The sequence below is a fragment of the Myotis lucifugus genome, unplaced genomic scaffold (genome assembly GCF_000147115.1).
Source record: "Myotis lucifugus unplaced genomic scaffold, Myoluc2.0 scaffold_1136, whole genome shotgun sequence".
Taxonomy (NCBI): Eukaryota; Metazoa; Chordata; class Mammalia; order Chiroptera; family Vespertilionidae; genus Myotis; species Myotis lucifugus.
In genome coordinates this window covers 4,020-27,082 of record NW_005872184.1, presented here as the reverse complement: position 1 = coordinate 27,082, position 23,063 = coordinate 4,020, and the positions used below count along the sequence as shown (strand labels likewise).

The window sequence follows — 23,063 nt, the reverse complement described above, 5'->3', positions numbered from 1 at the left end:
CCTGCAGTTTGCAGTCTGGGCTCACACACTCACCAGGCTCCCAAGGTCCCACGGTCCACTTCCAGATGGCCTTCCTCAGAGTCCCACAGGGTGCGAGGCTCACATACCATACACTGGTATATGTTATGGGATATTTCCAAAAGCATAAAGGACTCGGTGCATATACCATGAAACTAAGCTTAAAATAAGAATCTGAAGTAAGAGAGTCTTAAAAAAAAGTTTTGATGACTGAGGGAGGAAAATTAACCATAAGGCTGGCAACTTAGGGCCTTTGTTGACCTTTGCCAATGAGATTGAAATAATGGAGTAGGCACAGAGGCACTAGTGACTGGAGTTGAGAAAAGAATTAAAGCAAGGAATTGAAAGTCTGCTGGAAATGTTTTTTGGAAGCAGCTTGATAGAGGAGTCACAGGGAAGGTTGCCACCTGGTGTGAATTCAAGTTACTGAGAGAAAAAATAAAACCAAAAACACCTCATATGAACTCTGGATTATTGGGGGGAGGGAGGAAGCAGCCAGATAAATTAGTTTGGGTTCAACCTTATTTTGGTTTGCTCTCCTAGTCTCCAAACTCCTTCAACACTTCCAGCTTCGCACATGTCGCCTCTCCTACCTCAGAACACCCAGTGCTGCCCAGATGCACTGGCTGAGCTCTCAAGGCCTCTAACTCCCAGCAGCAGCCAGGACCCATCTACAGGCAGGACTCACAGGCCTCCATGAGGTCATCTGCCCATCAAGCTGTTCCTGGTGCTTATTCTTCATTTTGGTGGGGGAGGCATGATCTATGCTGGAATCAAGTCAGAAATTCCCTCTGCCTGCACCTCAGCCATTGACTTCCCCAATTAAAAATCATACTTTCACCTGCTTTATGTCCCTCTGGGCATATTCCTCTTCTTAGAGTTGGACCTCAGGCAAGGTAATCTCTGTGCTGTGCTTCAGTGTCCTCAGGTAGCCAAGACCCTTGTGATTTCAATGCCCCTATTAATTTGGCAACTAGAATGAAATAATTTAATTCTTTTCTTTCTTTTGAAATATATCTATTTATTTATTGTATTAAATTTATTGGTGTACCATTGGTTAATAGGATCATATAGGTTTCAAATATATATTTCTATGATACATGACATAAACATTGCATTGTGTGCCCACAAACCTTCGTCAAATCATCTTCCATTACCATACATTTGGCTTTTGTTTTTTTCCCCCTTCTACTACCCTCCACCTTCTTTTGTCTGGTAATCACCATAGTGTTGTCTGTGTCTATGAGTTTCAGTTTTATATCCCACATATGAATTAAATCATATTGTTCTTATGTTTCTCTGACTTCCATTTTTTCTTTTTTAATGTATTTTTATTGATTTCAGAGAGGAAGGGAGAGGAAGAGAAAGAGATAGAAACATTAATGATGAGAGAGAATCATTAATTGGCTGTCTCTTACACAGCCCACTCTGGGGATCGAGCCCGCAACCTGGGCACGTGCCCTGACCGAGAATTGAACTGTGACCTCCTGGTTTACAGGTCAACACTTAACCACTGAGCCATGTTGAACAGGCCTGACTGACATTTTTTGCATAGGATAATATTCTCAAGATCAATTCATGTTATCACAAATGGCAGTATTTCATTTTTTCTTATGGCTGAGCAGTATCCATAGTATGTATGTACCACATCTTTATCCAATCTTCTATGGAAGGACACTTGGGTTGTCTCCATGTCATGGCCACCGTGAATAATGCTTCAATGAACACAGGGGTATATATATCTCTGTGAATAAATGTTTTTGAGCTTGGGGGTAGATACCCAGAAGAGGGACTGTTGGATTCTATGATAACTCTCTTCTTAATTTTTTGAGAATCATCCATACTGTTTTCCATAGTGGCTGTACCAGTTTACATTCCCACCAGCAGTGAATGAGCGTTCCTTTTTCTTCACAACCTCTCTAACACTTGTTATTACCTGTCTTGTTGATAATAGCCATTCCAACAGGTGTGATGTGGTATCACATTGTAGTTTTTCATTGCCTTTCTCTAGTAGCTAGTGAAGTTTAACATGTTTTCATATTCTGTTGACTGTATGTCTTCTTGGGAGAGCTGCTTGTTTAGGTCCTCTGCCCATTTCTTTATCAGATTGTTTGTTTGCTTGGTGTTGTCTGAGTTCTTTATGTATTTTGGATATTAGCCCCTTGTTGGAACTGTTGTTTGCAAATATCATCTCCCATTCAGTTGGTTGCCTTTTTGTTTTGTTGTCAGTTTCTTTTGCTGCACAGAGCTTTTTAGTTTGATATAGTTCATGTCATTTATTTTTTCCTTTTCTTTCCTTTGCGGTCAAATTCATAAAATGTTCTCTACAACCAAGGTCCCTATGTTTAGGACCCATGTTTTCTTCTATGCAATTAATTGTTTGAGATCTTATATTTAGGTTCTTGATCTACTTTGTATTAATTTTTGTACCTAGGGAAAAACTGTAATCTAGTTTTATTCTTTTGCATCTGGCTTTCCAACTTTCCCAGTGCCATTTATTGAAGAGGCTTTCTTTACTCTTTATGGTGTTTTGGGCTCCTGTGTCAAAAATTATTTGCCCATATACATGTGGTTTTATTTCTGGGCTCTCAATTCTGTTGTGTGTTTGTTTTTCTGCTAATGTCATACTGTTTTGATTATTATATTTCTGTAGTATAATTTGAAGCAGGTAGTGTGATACCTCTGGTTTCGTTCTTTTCACTCAGGAATGCTCTGGTTATTAGGGAGTCTTCCTGGTTCCATACAAAACTTATGTTTTTGGTTCTGTTTGTTTAAAAAAATGACTTTGGATTTTGATAGGACTCACATTAAATCTAAATATTATTTTGGGTAATATGGCCATTTTAGCTATATTGATTCTTCCTATTCAGGAATACGGAATATCTTTTCATTTTATTGTGTTTTTTTCAATGTCTTTTAATCATGCTTTGTAGTTTTCAGTACATAGGTCCTTCACATCCTTTGTTCAGTTTATTCCAAGGAATTTTATTCTTATGGTTGAAATTGCAAAAGGACTTTTTTTTCATTTATTTTTTTGAGGTTTTGTTGTTAATATATAGGAAAGCAGTGGATTTTTTACATTGATTTTATATCCTGCAATTTTCAGTTTTACACCATTAAGTATGATAAAGGCTGGAGGTTTATCATATATATGGTCTTTATTATGTTGTGGTACTTTCCCTTTAGACCCATTTTATTGAGTATTTTAATCATCCCTGCATGTTGTATCTTATCAAATGCTTTTTCTGCATCTATTGATAAGATCATAAGACTTTTTATCCTTTATTTTGTAACTGTGGTGTGTTACCCTGATTGATTTTATCTGCTGGCTGAGTTATCCTTCTGCCCTTAGAATGAACCCCACTTAATCACAATGTATTATTTTTTAAAATGTATCATTGCATTCCATTGCCTAGTATTTTGTTTAGGATTATTGCATCTTCATTTGTCAATGATATTGGTCTGTAGTTTTCTTTTTCTGTGTTATTCTTGCCTGGTTTTGGTATGAGGGTTAGGTTGGCCTTATAAAATGTGTTAGGAAGTATTGCCTCTTCTTCAATATTTTGGAAGTTTTCAGAAGAATAGGCATCAAATTTTTGGATATTTGGTGGAATTTACTAGGGAAGCCATTGGTGCTGTATTTTTATTTTTTGCATGTTTTTTGATGGCCATTTTTAGTCTTTATGCCTACGTTCCCTCCCTTCTCTCTCTTTCTTTTCCTTTTTTATTTTTTAAAAATATATTTTATTGATTTTTTACAGAGAGGAAGGGAGAGGGATAGAGAGTTAGAAAGATCGATGAGAGAGAAACATCGATCAGCTACCTCCTACACACTCCCCACTGGGGATGTGCCCACAACCAAGGTACATGCCCTTGACCAGAATCGAACCTTGAGTCTGCAGGCCAATGCTCTATCCACTAAGCCAAACTGGTTAGGGCTCTCTTTTTCTTCTTAAAACAGTCTCTTCAGCATTTCTTGCAATGCTGGTTGGATGGCAATAAAGTCCTTTAGCTTTTGTATGTGTTTTTTGTGTGTGTGTCTGGGAAGCTATTTATTTCACCTTCAATTGTGAATGATAGCTTTGCTGGCTAGAGTAGTCTTGGATTCAGATCCTTGCTTTTCATGACTTTGAATACTTCATGCCATTCACTTCTGGCTTATAGTGTTTCTGTTGAGAAATCAGCTGACAGCTTTATGGGAGCTCAATTGTAGGTAACTGACTTTCTTTTGCTGCCCATAAGATTCTGTCTTTGTCTTTAAAGTTTGCCATTTTAATAGTGTTGTATCTTGATGTGGGTCTCTTTGTCCTCATGTTTATTGGGACTTTCTGAACTTGTATGACATTTTCCTTGTCCAGGTTAGGAAGTTTCCTTTCATTCTTTCTTCAAACAGGTTCTTTCTCCCTTGCTCACTCTCCTCTCCCTCTGGTACCCCTATTTGTGTGTATTGTTACGCTTCATGTTGTCCCAAAGTTCCCTTACACTATCCTTGTGTTTCTCTTTAAAAAAAAATTTTTGTTGTTGTTGCTCTGACTGTTTTTCTTACATTGTCATTTAAATCACTGATTCTCTCCTCTGCTTCTTCCAGCCTATTTTAAATTTTTTTTTCAGTGTATTCTTGATGTCAGCTATGGGACTACAGGCCACTTCATTTCTGACTGGTTATTATTCATGAAAGCCATTGTGATCATCATTTCAGATCTGACTCTTCTCACCTGTGTTGGTGTAACTGAGGAAGGCAAAGGATATCATTGTAACAGAAGTGTCTGGGTTGGATCATAAATAAAATTAGACTCTGTTCTAATGTGGAGTTAGATGAAGGAAACACTACAGTCTGTGTTATAGGGGGATGCCAGGGCATTGAGAGGGAGTACTTAATAGGCTAGGCGGTAGCAGTTAATAGAAGCTAAGTTGCAAAAAGAGAAAACATATAGAGCTTTTGAAATAAAAGACTGAAAATAATATGAGTTTGTCTAGCAACCAGGATAAGACTTGTCAGGAAGGCTCTGTGGGGAGTGGAGAGCAATGGTTCAGTTCAGACTCCATGCTGATTCAGATCTCTGGGAGGCACACAAACATCCTAGGATGGGGATGTTAATATTGAAAGAGTTTTATCATTTGGGCACAAGTGGCTCTACTATGGGATCCTCCTTCAAAAAATTGCATTATGGGAAACAAGACCCTTTCCTACCAGCCGAGGAAACTGGCATTATAGCCTCTACAATACACAAGGAGATGCCACAGCAGCAACAACACCCAGGAGCATTCGGCACCACCAATGGAGTGGCCAAAGGAGAGCATTGCAGGCATTCGGCAGCTGGTGTGTGGACCTAGGCAAAGGCTTGATGCAAGAGGTGAAGTCACAGGGATCTAGAAGGGAGCAGAGATGACAGCAACAGCAGTAGGTCAGGCAACTGCCCCATGGCCACTGGAAGTGAGAGTTTCCTGGGGGACGCCCGCAATAGTGTATCAGAGGCTCAGGGGTCCAAACTGCTTCCTAAAGCAATACACAGAGGAAACACCAGCTATGGAATTGGAGAGATGAAGGCAAGGATGTAAGAACTCCATCCCATAGAAAGCAAGTGAGGGGCTCTCCAACATCTAGACCAGGAAGCAAAAGAGTGACCCCTGCAGGTGGCAGCTCCCCTGCCACTGTCCTCACAGAATGCTGCAGCCTCTGCAACCCCTCTCGCTCCTCCACCCCTGCCCAGAAATGCCAAGAAGCTTCCAGCTCTTTCCCACTATCTGGGTAGTAATGTTGACGTGAAGGACAAAGAGAAGTTGGTACAACAAGCCATGCTCTTGAAATATACAAATGCATATGCTTTTGCAATAGTTGTAGATTATTGTGCAACTTGCTTTCTCATCTGCCCCTCACTCTGCTTCCATGGCTTGGTCTTCTCTGGAACTCAGATTCGTGGAAATCTGTAAAACCCAGACCTTGATGATGCCGCTGAACTCTCAGGGCTCAGTGAGGTGCAGATGAGGCCATGGACTGAGGGTGCTCTGTAAACTCTAAGGTGGCATATGTGTGTGGTGTTGGGAAAGTTTCCAGAACCCAGGTGGGGGTGAGAGTGAGTCAACAAGGAAGAAAATTGTCCAAAAGAGTTCTTAGAAGACCAACACCTGGTGGTTCAGCATAAATAGCCTGTGCCTGTGGGCCAAGGAAACGCTCATTTGCCTGGAGACCCTGACCCTGGAGGAAGCAATGGTGAGTGTCACTGAGGGACTGTCTTTTTGTTTCCTCTGTGTCCAGCGAATGTCCCCCTGCCCATTTGGGGTGCTCTAATGTACTGGTGTTGAGGAAGACAGGGTCTATGTAGCTCTTCTGCTCTGGGAGGTGTGAGTGTGGGTGTGGCTATGAAAGGGCAGCATAGTGGGGGAAGAAGGACCATTCTTATGCCCCTCACTCTGCTTCCTTTGCTCAGTGGGAGATTAGACTTCTGGGCTGGGGGAGGGTGGGTGAGTGGGATATGACACCCATCAGGACCCCAGATGCCACTGTCAGGAAGCCTGAGGTGGGAATGCAATTTCAAATTCTCGCTTGGCTCTCTCCATCCCTGATTTCTTCAGAAAAGAAGGTGGTGGAGGAGAAACAGCCCCGGCATTCCCAGGCCTGGGGTCAAAGTCCATCCTGGGACCAACTGCCCGTTGGACATGGATAAACATGATTTTCTTTTAGCTCATATTTTGTTCTAAAAATACACCCACTGAACAAGTTTACTAATTTCCTATTAATTTTTAGAGGCGTCATATTTCAATAATACTTTAGTCTGACATTGAGGCATAAAGGGAAGAGTATGTGGGTTTAAGGGGATGTGGCTCTGCCCAATACCTCTATAGGTCAGGGAGGAGGCCTCATCCAAGTCCTAGGTCCCCAACCCTGTGAGGGGGCTCCTGGCCAGGCCCTTTCTGCTACAGTGAGCTGTGGTGCCTTCTGTGCCATCTTGAGCTGTGGGGCAGAATGCCTGTGGCTTTTCATTCTTCCCCAGATGTGGGCACAGGGCCCTAGATGTGGCAGCTGCACACCAGGGGGCAATGTCCTGGCTCTGGCTGGAGCCTTTGGTGCTCATGGCTGAGCCTCTGCCCCAGCAAGTGCCATGCTGCTGGCCTGTGAGCTTGCCTGGTGTTTAGAGACTCCCATGATGCCCAAGGAAGTGGTAAACTCAGAATGAGAAAGAACTGGTGCAAACAGGGTCCCCCGCAGCCCAGAACCACCAGCAGGTCCAGAAGAAAACACTTCTATGACCAGGAAGGCCCTCCACTGCCTCCTCCTCAGGCTGCCTGGCGATCCCTTCCCCTTTGCTCTGTCCCTCAGGCTTGTTCTTAGCCTCTGCCACTCCTGTGTATGCTTTCCTGGCTGATAACTTTACAGTTTCTCTCAAGAGGAAAGAAGCCCACCATTGGGAGTGACCAGGTCCTGCACCCACCCTGACCTCACTTAGCTGCAGAGACCCTCTCACCTGTCACTGGACACCCTATTGAACATCTGTTTTTTCCCCACCTAAAACCACCCTTTTCCTGACAGAGCTCACCTCACATGCCCTCCTCCACGAGGCCCCTCTCCCAAGTCGTCCCAGGTGGAGGGGCAGCACTCTAAGCATCCCAGGGTCTCTCTAGCTATTCTGAGAACTTTTTCTGGGTTCCATCTGGAACTTTCTTCATAGAGACAGTGTCTAGTCCAGGAATGGCAGACCACCTGGCAAACATGTATCCATGTGCCCATCTTGTGTTAGGAAAGATGTCACTGAGCATTCTGGCTCTTTCCAGACAAGCTCTGAAACCACCAGTGCTGGTCCATCCAAGGCTACAAGTGACAGGAAATGGGTTTGCCCGGCCACCTTGCTGATACACAGAGGGAGAAGGAAGTTCAAAGAGGGAACAGTCCTGCCCAAAGGCACTTCATGAGTCCTTCCTGATGTGACAGGTGGCCTCAGTGAGGAGTTCACATCCTAGCCGTGCAGATGGCAGTGAAAGGGAAGTCACTAGAAGGGACAAAACGGGGCATCTGAGAAGAGGTAGATGTTGCTGATAACCATGTCAGAGTTCAGCTGGGTAACTCATGCCCTCCCAGGCCAGACTGTATGGCTGCCTTGTCCTAAATTGCTTTTGGAGTCCTGCCGCTTCTGATCCCACAGAAGTTGCAAGGCGGTTGGAAAGTGCCTCTCTGAATTCAGGGCGCTGTGCTAAGCACTAACCCATGTTCTGGAATCAAGAGCACGTCCTTTCTCTTTCTGTCCACCCCGAAGGCCATGCTTCTTCTCCTCTCCATGCTGGTCCTGCTCACACAGCCTCCAAGGTCATGGGGAGAAGAAGTGACAACCCTTCCCCAGAAACCTTTGATTGAAAACTGCACCCTGGTCACGTGTAGCCCTTTGGAGATTGAACTGCTTGATCTTGATGGAAAAGAAGGCCCCTTGGGCGAGAAGGAGGATCCAGGTAGAGCTGGGACCATGGGCTTGTCCTGGTGGGCATGGGTGGGCACTGGAATTGTAACCAACTCAGCAACTCGATATTCTGCCGTGGAAGCCCTGGTAATGGAAGCCCACCTCCTTGGGAAGAAGTCCCCTAGACATGCAGTCCACCTAAAGCACCTCATTACCAGTTGGCAAATGACAGGCTGCCCTGAGCCCCAAGGTGTTATTCCCCTCCCCTAGCTGTCAGGATTCCTCCCCTAGGATCTTCTGATTCTTCTCACCCCAAGAATGAGGATATCATGGGTAAATGACTGGTCTTTGGGGCCCCGTAGAACCAAGCTGTGGCACTTATAGTTGTTCATTGTGGTGTAATGATTTCTGTGCAGTCTGTGAAATATCTAACTAAATTCTACTGCATGAGAGGTTGGCAAAGATGAGGCCCTGTGGCCCCACACTCAGGCCTGATCAAAAGGATTAACCTAAATGCACTACAGAGGGGAGGAAAGGGAGCTCATGTTTTATAACTGGACGTTTGTAGCTTTTGACCTTCACCCGTTTTGCCCACCACCCAGCTCCCATCTTATGTAACCACCAATAATCTGATCTCTGAATTTGTAAGTTCAGGTTCTTTATTTTGTTTCTTAGAATCCAGATATAAGTGAGATCATACTGTCTGTCTTAATTTGTATGACTTATGGCACTTAGGATAATTCCTTCAAGATCCATTCCTGTTGTGGCAAATGGTAGGATTTTTTTATGGCTGAATAATATTCCAGTGTATGTGTGTGACATTTTTATCCATTCATCCATTATGGGCACTATTAGGTTGTTTCCATCTCTTGGTTACTGTAAAAAATGTTGCAATGAACATGAGGGTACAGATATCTCTCACCTATTTTATTTCCTTTGGATAAAACCCAGAAGTGCTATTGCTGGATCATAATTTTTTTTTAAATGATCTTTTTAATATCTTAAGGAAAATCCATACTGGTCTCCATAGGGGCTGCATCAATTTATAATCCCACCAACAGTGCACAAGGGTTCTTCTCCACATCCTCACCAACACTTGTGAGCTTTTGTGTTTTTTATAGTTGCCATTCTAGGAGGTGTGAGATGATATCTTGTGGGTTTGATTTGCATTTCCCTGGTGACTCTTGTCAGGGATCATTTCTGATATAAAGTTTGGTCCTAGGAAGGGGAAAGCCAGGAGCCCATGATCCCCGGCAAAAGCTGGCAGATCCCCTGCTGTAATCCTGCAGCCTCAGGCCAGGGAGGGTGCACTGCATGGAAATAAGACAGTTTTTGGCATGACCCCCTCCAGCTCTGGCAGGCCTGTTTCCTCGCCTGTGAAACGGGGATGTGCACACCCGTCTCCTGGGTCACCGCTGGACTGAGGAGTGTGGAGGTGGAATGTCTACACCTGAGGAACCTGAAGGAATGCAGGGCTGACCTGCAGGTGCTGCTCCTCCTAGGCCCAGGGCCAGGTTTATGCCCATTTCTTCTGCTGCTACAGGTTCACCAGGAGAGACAGGGGCAATGGGGATGATGTATGTCCTTAAAGGGGAAAATTACTCTGCTGGAGAACCTGGATGGAAGGGAGACTCGGGGCCACGTGGTGAGCAGTGGGCGTGGACTGCAATGCCTGCCACTAGGCCATGCAGGAGGATGCACATACCCATCCCAGGAAGGAGGGTGCCCTGCGGGTGGCACTGGGTTCAGGCAGGGAAGGCTGTAGTACTGCTGGGCGGTGTCTGTAGAACGGTGCTGTTCTCTGACCTCTATGACTGCTCTCACCTTCTCATGCTCTCCCACTTCTGAGAAGACTCAGTGCACTGACTGGATGGTTCTTTTCCCAGGACCTCTTGGACCTGCAGGTGTGCCCAAGCCTGCTGGAATAGAGGGTCCCTCAGGAATGCAGGGCAATGTAGAACCCCCAGTTAAACCAACTCCCAAAAGAGAGCCTGGAGCACCAAATAACCCAGGAATGGGGGTTACTTCAGTGATGTGCAGGCCATCTCTCCCCCCAGCGATGTGCTCCCTGACTCTCAGATTTTGCTGTGAAATGCCATCTGGATCAGAGTTAGTGGGGTGACAGGACTTGCTCAGGGCACAGTGTGCTCACAACAGAGCCTCAGGGAACTGTAGGCAGGAGGGGCAGCTGTGTCAGCGGCTGTGGGTTTCCTGGGCCCAGCTCCTTAACCTCCCCCAGGAAAGCCTGTCACTGAGCACCCTTCCCTTGGGACCCGGACTCTGAGCTGATCCCTGACTGTGAGGGACTGGTCTTCACTGGGCCTCTCTCCCCTGCAGACATCGCTGCTCTGTGGCGGCAGATGAAGGCCTTGCAGATAGCCTTCCTTCAGTATAAGAAAGGTGAGTTCCTGGACCTGGACTGAACCTGAGCCAGTCGCCAAGGGCAGACCCCAGGCGGGGTCCTTGTTTGGGTTTGGAGTTGGCCGGGCCTGAGGCAGGCCTGGTTCTAGGACTGGGGGCTCTAGGATGCTACTGGGTTTGGACAATGGGCTGGACCTGGGACTGGGGCAGGACCTGGGGCTAAGGATAGGGTGGGGCACAGCAGGGCAGCCACATGTTCGAGGAGCTGGAAGCAGATGCAAGGGACATGGAGCAGGGCATGGCCTCTACACCGACTCATTGGGCTGGCGGTAGCATGGTCAAGGCTACCAGGCTCCAGCCCCCACCATCACAGCCACCTGTGACCTGACCCAGATCAATGCCCCAAGCCCAGTGCAGTTCAGACCTTCCCTCCCGCCAACCTGTGCTGGTTCCTGGACACCCCACTACCCAGGATGCATTTCTTATCTCTATGGGGCTGGGTGTGCAAACCCCTCAAGATGTAGCTGCCCAGGTCACAGCAGAAGTGACTCCAGACACTGTCCTGAGAGTTGGGGCTGGGATGCTTGGGTTCAAGGCTGTGAGGGTCTGACCTTGGCATGTGGCCATTGAGAGTCTCACCTGAGACAGGCCCTGGGTCCGGCAGGGGGCAGGCTGCCTCTGGGCTCTGCCAGTGCTGGGCTCTCCCGCTGCTCCCTGGGTGTTCATGGTGGAGACTCTCCCCTAACCTGGGTGCTGAGGAGTCAGAGGCTCCAGGAGCACAGCCCAGTGCCTGTGCCTGTGGGCATCTCCACCTCAGTCCCTAAGTTCCCTCCCCTCCTCCCAGCTTTCCCCATGTCAGCTTTGAACTCAAATCATTCAGCAAATCTCATTGATCCAAAGAGGAGTTTCTTAAGGAGGAGAGTATGCAGGGGTGAGACATAGGGTTGGCTCTTACATACTTAAGGCCACTGAGTACCCACGTACCAAGGGTGAGGTTTCAAGCATTTGGTATGTCTCCCTCTCCACAAACATGCATGTGTGCTTACTCACTCACATGCACACTGATGCAAACAAAGGAAAATTCATGGTATACACCTGACACACATGTGTGTATTACACACATGCCATCACTCACCTCACATCATCTACACCCATGAGTACACACGCATATTCACACACACCAGGTGGACCTTCAGTGCTCCCATGTGCCTCCAGATGGGCACGTGGCCATATTCATGTATGCACACACAGACCCACCTGGGTGCATGTAGTGAATGGCAGAGGAACTCCTGTCCAGGGCTGCTCCGGGTGCCCTCCTGAGCCTGTGGAGAGTCTGGCCCCTGAACCCTTGTGGAAGGGTCACAGTGAATCGGGGTGCAGCCTGGGCTCCTCACCAGCCCTTTGGGGCTGGAGCACAGCCCTCTCAGGAGCCCTGAAGGCTTCTATGCAGGAACCCAGAAGTTAAAGGGATGGAAAAGGAGCCTGGCCTGCATGGCCCAGTGGTTGAGCGACGGCCTATGAACCAGGAGATCATGGTTTGATCTCTGGTCAGGGCATGTGCCTGGGCTGTGGGCTTGACCCCCAATAGGGGACGGGCAGGAGGCAGCCAATCAGTGATTCTCTGTCATCATTGATGTTTCTATCTCTCTCTCCCTCTCCCTTCCTCTCTGAGATCAATAAAAATATATTAAAGCACACACACACACACACACACATATACATAAAGGATGGAAAATGAGATAGAATGAGAACATATAGTTGAATGTCACAGAGATGATGCTTTTATAAATTGTATTCCCATCTTAGAGATGAGGAACTGGAAACCCTGAAAAAGGAAGTGACTTTCCCTTGTCCACCTGGACAGTCATGGCCAAGGCGGGGCTCAATACCTGGCCCTCTGACTCCCAGACAGGCCTCTCTCAGCACTGACTCTCTCCTGCCCCTGACGCCCATGCACACCTCTCAGCTGTCCTTGTCCTCTCTCCCAGCTCTCCAGCCTCCCCCACATGCACACCTAGAGGCCAGCACTGGGCTCACACAGTGCAGAGATTAGCACAGCGCTGCCCTCAGATGGCCCACCCTCTCCTCTTCTTTCCCACATCCACACGCGGCAGAGACCTCGCTGTCAATGCCACATGCCCTGCTGTTATGCAGGGTCCACGGTGAGATCACAGGGAGCACCATCCTTGTTTCCAGCTCTCAGAGGCTGCACGATGCCATTTCACTGCACGATGCCAAAGCATCCCAGTCCCACCCAGTAACTGGGAAACCGATTCTGCTATGCAACATGGGGTGCAATAGAAAGAGCACGTCTCAGCTCTAGTGTGAGATCAGATAAGCGTGACTCCCCAGCTCTACATGTTATGGTCAAATGATGTGGAGCCTCTTACTTAACCTCTCTTAGCCCAGTGTTCTCACCTGTAACTAGACAGGCAGATCCATCTCCCAGAGTGCACCGCAGACCTGGGGTCTAACCATTGTCCTCCCTGGTGCTCTGAGGCCCTATATGGGAGGCCTGAGGCTCTGGTTGGAGCATAGAGGTCTCAGAGCCTTGGAGCTTTGGCAGGTGCCTCCAGAACCCCAACCTGACTGTGCTCTCCTCCTAGTGGAGCTCTTCCCCCACGGCCGAGTTGTTGGCCAGAAGGTCTTCAAGTCAGCAGGCTCTCTGAAACCTTTCCAGAAGGCAAAGCAAGTGTGCGCACAGGCTGGGGGGCAGCTGCCCTCCCCACGCTCTGAAGCTGAGAACCACGCCTTGCAACAGCTGGTCGAGGTTGAGGACAAGGGTAATGCATTCCTGAGCATGACTTTCTCCAAGGTGGAGGGCAGGTTCACCTACCCAGGAGGGGAGTCCCTGGTCTATACCAACTGGGCCCCCTGGGAGCCCAACAACGACGGAGGCAATGAGCACTGTGTGGAGATGTACACCAACGGCAAGTGGAACGACAGGCCCTGTGGGGAGAAGCGCCTTGTGATCTGCGAGTTCTGAGCCCTCGGGGTGGGTGGGGGAGCCAAGGACCAGGAAGCTGGCCCAGACACATGTGCTGCCAACATGACAAGGAAGAGCTGAGGGCTCTGTGGCTGGGCTTCTGCACAGAGCCATGGGATGACGCCAGCCAAGGGCTCCCATGGAACTCCTCTCTCAGAATAAAATATGAAACTGGCTTCATATACTGCCTGCTCTGTCGTAGGAAGAAGGGGCCAGCCTGCATTCTCAGTTGTAAGGGATAAAATTAGGTCCCAAAATCCAAAGGCTCCTCCTCAGCCCTCTGCCTCCTCAAACTGTCAACCCAGCTAGTCACTCCCTCCTCTGTCACTCCCTCCGCTGTCACTCCCTCCTCTTGCTTTGGTGTCCCCTTATGGCAGTTCCTTATCTTCCTCTTTTGCTAGCCCCTCCTCCTCTCTTGACCACTTAATGGTGACCTGCTCAAGCCTTAGCTCTCCTTTCTCTCCCCTCCTCACCCTCACTCCAGGGATGAGCTCATTCTGTCCAGGGCTCAGATCCCTGGCACCCACATTACATGCCTTCCCAGGACCTCCCGGAGCCCCGGACCCCTTGGCCAATGCCAGCTGGAGCCCCAGTGTTGGGCGGTTCCAGTGGCTGCTCCTTGTTTCAAGGCCTGAGCCCAGGAAGGTGCATATCACCATGGGATGACCTGACAGGACATCTGCCTCCCTGGCAGGACTGTGTGGCCCAGTTGAGTAGCCTCCTCCGCATCCCTGCACACCAGGACCTCATTCTACCCTGTCATTGTGACTGCCTGTTGGCTCATGGAAGGGAGTCCCACCTGCACAATCCCCATTCCAGCCGAGATCTCAGGCACAGAGGGTCCAGCCATGCTCAGGTTCACCCCCATCCCTGCCCTGGCCTCATTCCAGGAGGTTCTTCCCACACGCCGCCTCAGAGACAGCTGGGCAGTTCCTCCTCCTCCTCCCATAGAGAGCGGGGGAGACTTGCTCAAGGCCCCAGGTGTGTCAGTGCTACAACTTGGTCTCCTGAAAGGTCATCAGATCCCAAACCTTATATTTCTGGCCTGTCAACTTTTAGACCAAAGGCCTCTGTTGACTTTAATGACACTTGTGCTTCAGAAATTGGAAGGACACCTGGATGAAGCCCAGGCTCATAGGAGAGGCAACAAGACAGGAAAGCAGCCCTCCTTTGTTCCCAGGGACCGGAGGCCACACCCCTCTTCCCACCACAGGCAGCCACACCTCAGATGTAGGACAGCAGGTCTGAAAGCAAAAAGCCACATGTAATAACCATGGTGTCAGATGGGGAAGAGATTGATCAAGATGATCACTTAGTAAGTTATGAAATGACTATCCAGTAGGATGTATACCCAAACTTAATATAACACAGTATGTCACCTATAATTTAAAAATGAAAAATAATTTAAATAAAGTGATTATTGATAGGTTATAAAAAAAAAGGAAAAGGACAACAAAAACCACACCTCCCAACAGCACACAGCTCAGTCTCTCTGCTAAGACCTTTTTCCTGTTACTGAAAAAAAAAGCCCCAAGTCCTGGCAGCTTCTGAAAGATGTCACTTATGCAACAGTGAGCAAATACTCTTCAATTCAGAAGTCACACCAGACTCCATCTGCCAGGGAGCTTAGAAAGGTATTTCATTGCAATACAAAAGAAAAAGCAGTGGACATGGTTTAAGCCCAGGGAGGCATTTTTTTTTGTAAGAATGAAGAGTTCTGAGGTGGCTCAAGGACTGCGGGTGCACAAGCAGCGCTGTGCGGTCTCCCTGCTTCTGCCTCTGTGCATCCTCGCCTCTCTTCCTCTTTCTGCCACCACCTTCTTCTGCTTCAGGCTCTCAGCTGCCCAAGCACAGAGTCATGTGTCACACAAAGATCAGAAACGCTTGCTTGATATCAGGTCAAAATTCCTGTGGAAGTGAATCTGCCTGTCTCAGATGCCCGCCTCTGGCCCAACAGATTAGGCCTGAGGGTGGACCACACAGCACAGTATGGCCATTGGGACCCATGGAAGGTCATGGTAGTCTGGCAGTCTCTCTAAAACTGACCTCTTCCCATCCCCACTCATAAGGTAACCTATTTCTTTGATAAGAGTGGAGGGAAATGGTATAACTGACTCAATAGGGAGAAAAGATGTGTCCTGTGGGGTTGAAGGCCAGGAATGTGGAGACCCCGGGCCCTAGGAGAAGCTTTAGATCCACCTCAGCAAGGGGTTCGGTTCGCTCTGCAGCACAGAGAACAAGTAAGGAGGGTCATTTGGGCTCTGTAGACACAGCCCAATGAAAAGCAAGGACTAAGGCAAGTATTTCAGAAAATTCAGGTTTTCACCCTTTCTTAGCACAGAGACTCTCCTACACTCACATTCATGGCCAGAGGTGAACACGGGCCTTAAACATCATTAGCCCTATCATCAACAAATCAACAAATGACAAGTGCTGCAGAGGATTCGGAGAAAAGGAACATTCGTGCACTGCTGGTGGGAATGCAGACTGATGCAGCCACTATGGAAGACAGTATGGAGTTTCCTCAAAAAGTTAAAAATGGAACTCCCATTTGACCCCATGATCCCACTTCTAGGAATATATCCCAAGAAAACAGAAACACCAATCAGAAGGGATATATGCACCCCAATGTTCATAGCAGCGCAATTTACCATAGCTAAGATCTGGAAACAGCCTAAGTGCCCATCAGCAGATGAATGGATTAGAAAACGGTGGTACATCTACACAATGGAATACTATGCTGCTGTAAAAAAGAAGGAACTCTTACCATTTGCAACAGCATGGATGGAACTGGAGAGCATTATGCTAAGTGAAATAAGCCAGCCAATGACAGAAAAATACCATATGACCTCACTCATTTATGGATAATAAAGACCATTATAAACTGTTGAACAAAAATAGATACAGAGGCAGAGGAGCTTCGATCAGACTGTCAAACTATAGCAAAAAGGTTGGAGAGGGTTGGGGGATGGGAGGGGTGGTAAGAGATCTACCGAAGGACTTGTATGCATGCCTATAAGCATAATCAATGGACACAAGACACCGGGGGATAGGGGAGGCCAGAGGAATGTCAAGGGGGCGAAAAAAAATGAGACATATGTAATATTCTTTGTAATACTTTAAGCAATAAAACAAAATTAAAAAAAAAACATTATTAGCCCTGCCCCACCCATTGTAGCCTTGGTCCCTAGTGTAGTAGCCTGGGTGCCAAGTGAAGCCAGGACTGCATGACTCTGACCTCTCAGGAGATGCTATGACCCTCACAGTGCCAGGTGTCATCCTGGGAGCAGCCTGGGGTCCTTCCACTTGCAGAGAGTGAAAACCACAGCAACTCCATGGGGAAGCCCTGTTCAGTTAAATAGTATAGTCTCAGATCACCTCCTGGTTCTCAACTTTCTTGCTACTCAACCAACCCACTTCCCATCATGAGCTGACAGTGGGGCACACTCTGATGTTTGCTGGTGTTAGGATCTTTTATCTTTGTCCTGAATTCCCTCGACATAAAACACTGAGAACTGAGTTGCTGAAGTTCAGAATAGTCTCAATCACTCTTATCTTTGGATATCCTTAATTCAGGCTTAATGGTGTGCTTGACCTTTTCAAGCTACCGGTGTTTATATACTAGAGCCAAGAACCCAGGTATCTACTAAAGGGAACAAAATATTTATAAGCTAAATATTCATCAGGATGGATCTTTCTGGACCTTGAGTGAGATTTGGAGGTAGTCACTGCAGCATATGTAGCCCATTTTTACTACATAAATTTTGAATATTAACCTACTTGACTTTCAGTTACCTAAGCAATACAGTCTCTCTCAGGCTGCCTGATCAAACAACCTTGGGCCCATTGGGATTCATGAAGGTCCTCCCTACTTGAGCAAAACAGTACTTTTCATATTTGTTTAGTGAGAAGACAGAGTGAAAAAAATGAAAGAGTTGAGTGAATGAAATCCTGATTTCCTATTTGTAAGCCTGTTTGTACGGTTGAATAAAGTGTTTTTAAGACATTTCCAGGCCCATTGACCTGAGGAAATAGCACTGTGACCCCACTGCCAGCCTCTCTGCACTTTTATTAATTCCCTGAATGCTTCATTTCACATGTAAGTGGCTGGTGTCAGGCCAAGGCCAAAGGTCAGATGACAACTTCAGGCCAAGGGAATAAGTTCTGTGATCAGAGGGCTGGATTGGGGGAGGAAGGGGAGGGTACAAGTGCTGCTGAGTTTTGAGCAAGCCCAGGACGCCTGGCCCTGGCCACAGAGGGCCTGAGAGGATAGGAAGATGAGGAGAGAGATGTGAGTTCTCCAAAGACTCAGTTCCAAAAAGGAGTGAGGCTGGAAGACCTCATCAGGAGGCCTTATGATCAAATAAACATCCCAGAACAGTCAGAAAAATTACTTAAAAAACAATGAGAATGGAGTTGGTCCTCTTATGTCAAAAGGTTTTATAAAACTAACATAATTGTAATAATGTGTTACTAACACAGAAATAGATGGACCAAATGTAAAGGTCACCAAATCCAGGCCCTAGTATGTCTATACATATATGTCATATATGCATGATAAAAATAGATTACCAAGTTTATAGGAAAATAATGAATGATTCAATTAATAATTCACAGTTAAATGGTTAAGCATTTAGAGGAAAAATAAAATCAGATTTTTTACTTACATATAAAATTCAAAATCAGAATTAATTAATATATAAAACTTCTCTGCCAAAAATGAAGTAATGTAAGATTAAAATTGAAATGCTTATTTATCTGCAAAGTATATAACATAAATCAAGAAGAAATTGATGACTATTGAAGTAGGAATGAGAAGAGAAATAGCTAAGAATGAGAAGAGAAAATTCATGAAATAAGATATACTGATGGCCAATTGTAAAGAAACATGAAAAATGTAAAATATTAATAGTAAAGAAACTCAAATTAAACAGCAATAAGCTTCCAAAAATTTATGGACTAGAGTTCAAACTCTACTAGAGGAAAAGGTAATTTACTTTCATTATTAAAAATGACAAAATAAAAGCATGAACATTGAGTGTGGTGTTAAGCCATCTCTGAAGCATCTATCCATCCTCCATCTCAGACCGTGGGTGCTTCTGCCTCTGGACTCCTCAGACCCCTTCCACATGGTGCATCCTAAATGCACCCCACCTTTCCTGGTCCCTGCCCTTAGAATGCTTGGGAACCAGACCTCAAGTAAAGAGAGAGGCTCACCTAGGAACTGCAGACAGAGCAGGAGAAAGGGTCAGCACAGGTGGCCAAGGTTTTCTCTCCAGAGGATGTACTTGCTGGGTAACGGGTCACACAGGCAACTCTCCTATGGACTCTGATAGTGCTTTTGTGGTCCCAATGCCACGGTTTGTTAAGTGAACAAGAAGCTGAACTTGGCAGAAGCACCAGGCAGAGCTGGGAAATAGGTTCTTTTCCACACACCATCTCAGATCCATTGGTAGTCACTGCAGGGTTAAAATGGCCCCGGGATCTCATCCCGGCTGAGTATATGGCAGTTGAGTGGCCATGTCTGCTGCTGATATGGGGGAGAAGAGGGGCAACACGTGTGCTAGTGTTTGCTGTTCTTGGTGTAAGTGGACAGAGCTCTGCAGGACCCCAGGGAACCCAACCAGGGGGAGTCACTGAGCTGCATCAGTGAGCAAGTGAAGGCACCTTCTGGGTCTCCTGCAATAATCCTGGTGCTCCCATCAGCTGGGCTTCCAGGAAGCCCAAGTTCAGTTACAACACAGACTGACAGCTAGTGGGACAACAATGTCATCGCCACTGGAGACCTGCAGGAGATCCCCACCATCTCTATGTGGGCTGAGGTCTCCTAGGTGTCCTCATGGGTCCCAGGACAGTCTCTCAAGTTTCCTTAGTTACAGGTCCTCAGCCTGAACTCCTCTGCACCACAAAAGTCAGAGGTAAACGCTTAGCAATGTTGTAAAAAGGAACCTGGTTCTGAGAGAAGTGCACAGTCTCTCCTGGCTGATGCTGAGAGCGGGAAAGAGGGCAGCATAGAGCTTGATTCTGGTTGAAATTCACAGAGATACACAGAGGTAGCTAAAGGGGAGGCCCACACATCCAGCCTCCACAGAGCCAGTCCTGTCCTTGTAGGGATTCTGACATCAGCCTAGACACAGAGATCTGAGGCGGGCAGATAAGAAGGAGGATGGGGTGGCACTCTAAAGAGCTCACAGTGAAGGTGTGGACATGAGAGAGACACACAGACAAGGAGCAAAGAATTCCACCAGTTCCAGGGATTGCTGGACATGAGGGCTATCTGGTCACCCAGTGGGAGAGTATGTCTGGACCTGGCCCTACAGGGGAGGGGTATTTAGGAAATGCATTCTAACTGGGCATAGCAGTCAGGGCAGAAGGGAAGAAAGCAGGACTATCTGAAGTTGAAGACAGAGGCCCCACCACTCACTTGGCCCTCCATGTTGGCTCTCTGAGTTTGCTATTTCTGTCTTATAGACACCAGCAGAGGGCAGCATGAAGCCACTGCTCCTGCTGTCCAGCTAAACCCAGTTATTCAAGAAAGGAAGCTGTGCCCAGAACCATATTCCAAAATAAGTCTCACAGCTTCTCTCTTGGTTCCAGCTAGGAGCTGAGTCAAGCTACAGAGAAGTTGTGGGGTCGCACATTTTGGGGGAGGACTGCAGTTCATTTATTTGTTTATTCATTTATTCACTCAACAGTTATTGAGAGTGAGGTGGTCCCCAGCCCTATTATAGGCCCTGGGACTTCATTGTATGACTCAGGTGATCATACTAATCACAGTAACACCAAGAAGGAATGCTTGCACGGCATTCATCAGGGCCTTTGCTCTTCTGGCTGCCTTACTTGTGCCAGTCCATTTATTCCTCACAGCCCTGTGAGGGGGGCACTATTCATATTCCATGTTTACCATGAAGGGAACTAACGCACAGAGTGTGTGTGACTTGCTCAGGACCTCAGCTGCACAGGGTGTGAACACAGGCAGTCTGGCTCCAGCTTCCTCTTTTTATTTTTTAAAATATATTTTTATTGATTTCATAGAGGAAGGGAGAAGGAGAGAGAGATAGAAACATCAATGATGCGAGAGAATCATTGATTGACTGCCTCCTGCATGACCCTCACAGGGGATCAAGCCTGCAACCCAGGCATGTGCCCTTGACTGGAATCAAACCTGGGACCCTTCTGTCTGTAGGCCGATGCTCTGTGCACTGAGACAATCCAGCCAGGGCTCCAGCGTCCTCTTAATGACTTTGCTACACTGACAAAATCCAACAGGATGATTTCAGATGTCCACAACTGCCAATAAGAAAATTAACCTGGATTTTGTAATGGTGACTGGGGTTGGAGTAGCCTTACATTCAATGGTCAGATAAAGGCTTTGAAGGGGAGGTCAATGGTGACAATAAGAGCCAGGACCTGCAGGAGGGGATTCAGGTTATCACCCACCCGATCTCTGTTGAGCCCAGGGGTTGTAATTTTCAGCTCAAGGCCACTTGTGGGCACTTTGTCCATGACCAAGCATGCACGTGCCTCACCCAGAGTCCCTGACACCACCCCAGGCCAATGCTCCTCAGTGAGGGGTGTTTAGAGTAAGGCACCTGGATATAGGCTGGAGGTGGGGTGTGGGGAGGTAGGGGCTGAATCTGTCAACAGCAGGATGCTGGGAATTTCAACCACTGGGTCTCCTGGTTCCTATACAGAAACTCACATTCTCACACATGCACAAAGACCCCAAATTCATGTGCACACAATTCCCTACTCAGGGTTCACCTGCGCAGTGCCTCACCTTCTCTGACACTCGGCAGAGATGTTCCAGACCCAGGCCAATTACCTGAAGCCAGGAAGCAGTCAGACCCTGGAAATGCAGAGGGAAGGATTTGTGTCAGCAGCTGCTTTTTACTAGTGGGACATGGGCAGTTATAGGAGATTATTTGGCATCTGACACTGTGGAGTTAAGCAGGACCCTCTTCACCTTCTGAAGGGCTACACGGATGGAGAAGCCCGGGCCCCACGGCTTCTGGTTCTCCTTGTGGAGGTAAAAGACAGCCAGAGAGCTGCTAGGATGGTTGTTTTTCCTTGAGCATTGGTTTCCAAAACTGGCCAAACATCTGGATCGCCTAGGGACCTCACAACGGTAAAGTAGTGAGCTTTTGATGCACTGGGTCCAGAGTGGAACCAACTTGACCCTATGACTCAGCCAAGCCTTCCAGGTAGCTCTGCTGGCACTACACTGAAGAGCCACATGAGGTGGTTAAGCATCCATCTTATATAAAAACTGCTGTTTGAAATTTTAACTCTACTATTTTGCTCCTGTAAATGCTTGCTTGCTTAAATAATAGGGAAAATAAGACTACTCCCATACCAGAGAGGCCATAAACCTTCCCTGGACGAATTTATCAGTGCTGGCACCAGGCCAGGTCTTTGATTGAGGTCTTAAAGCCCCAGCACATAGGGTTCTTTAAGAACTTGCAAAGGGGACCAGGAAAACCGTTATTTGGGAGACAATGAACTGGAAAAAGTATAAATAGAGTGAGTTTCCTCCATGTTGGGGGGCTCAGAATTTGAAAGACACATTTTTCTCTGAGCCTGAGCATAATCATAATTAAGATATAACTCCCTTTTCTAAGCATTGCATGGGTTTTCTCCTCTCTTCTATAACATTAATGATTCCCTGACCGAGAAGAAAGCCAAACATGCTGGCCTTTTGGCCTCTGGTGAGTGGACCATGTTTGGGGACTGGGGAAGCCAGATAGGCCTCTGGGAGGCGCCACTCTGGTGATTTAGCAGAATTGAACTGGGGGACTCTAGGCACTCCCGGACCTCAGTCTAGGACTCGGCCAGCATCTGGAGAGAGTGGACGGACACTTCTGGACCTGTCAACAAAAACTGTAAGGTAGGTGCCCCTATCAGTCAGGCCCACTCCGAGTGAGTGGAAGGGGGAGCTTGATCAACTCCCTGGAGGTCATGCGACTTCCTCAGGCAAATTAATCAGGAATCAGGTGGACTGTTTAAACTCTGAGTTAATGTCTGGTAGAAGCCAAAAACTCTGACTGTCTGGTATATAAATGTAAGTGTGACAGTCTGTGTGAAGCGAAAGCTACTTTGTGCCGTCTGGCTGTCCACATGAGAGTATTTGTTATCTCTTTTTGTTGTTTAATTTGTTTAAATATAGGGCAATCCCCGCTTTAGGGGGAAGCCTCATTGTGTATGGTGAGGCTGTCCGAAGCAACTGCTAGGAATTCTTTTCTCAAGGTTGTTCTTGCTCTCTATCATGGAGATAATTAGCCCCCTTAGCTAATGGAATTTCTGTCTATGTT

General features: G+C 47.0%; 1 protein-coding gene across 1 annotated transcript; it reads left to right on the top strand.

The window, feature by feature from the left end:
• Positions 1 to 6,194: 6,194 nt before the first annotated feature.
• Positions 6,195 to 13,932, top strand: LOC102431982 (pulmonary surfactant-associated protein D-like). Its single transcript, XM_006107364.3, has 4 exons — positions 6,195 to 6,229; positions 8,268 to 8,457; positions 10,743 to 10,805; positions 13,373 to 13,932. Exons 1-4 carry the CDS (start codon positions 6,227 to 6,229, stop codon positions 13,750 to 13,752), a joined length of 636 nt encoding a protein of 211 aa, XP_006107426.1. The 5' UTR covers positions 6,195 to 6,226; the 3' UTR covers positions 13,753 to 13,932.
• The last annotated feature ends 9,131 nt before the right edge of the window (positions 13,933 to 23,063 follow it).

Excerpts from the sequence above, each read along its gene's own strand:
- LOC102431982 (XM_006107364.3), top strand. Across the intron at positions 8,458-10,742 it reads GGGCGAGAAGGAGGATCCAG|ACATCGCTGCTCTGTGGCGG; the intron begins GTAGAGCTGGGA and ends TCTCCCCTGCAG. Across the intron at positions 10,806-13,372 it reads CTTCCTTCAGTATAAGAAAG|TGGAGCTCTTCCCCCACGGC; the intron begins GTGAGTTCCTGG and ends CTCTCCTCCTAG.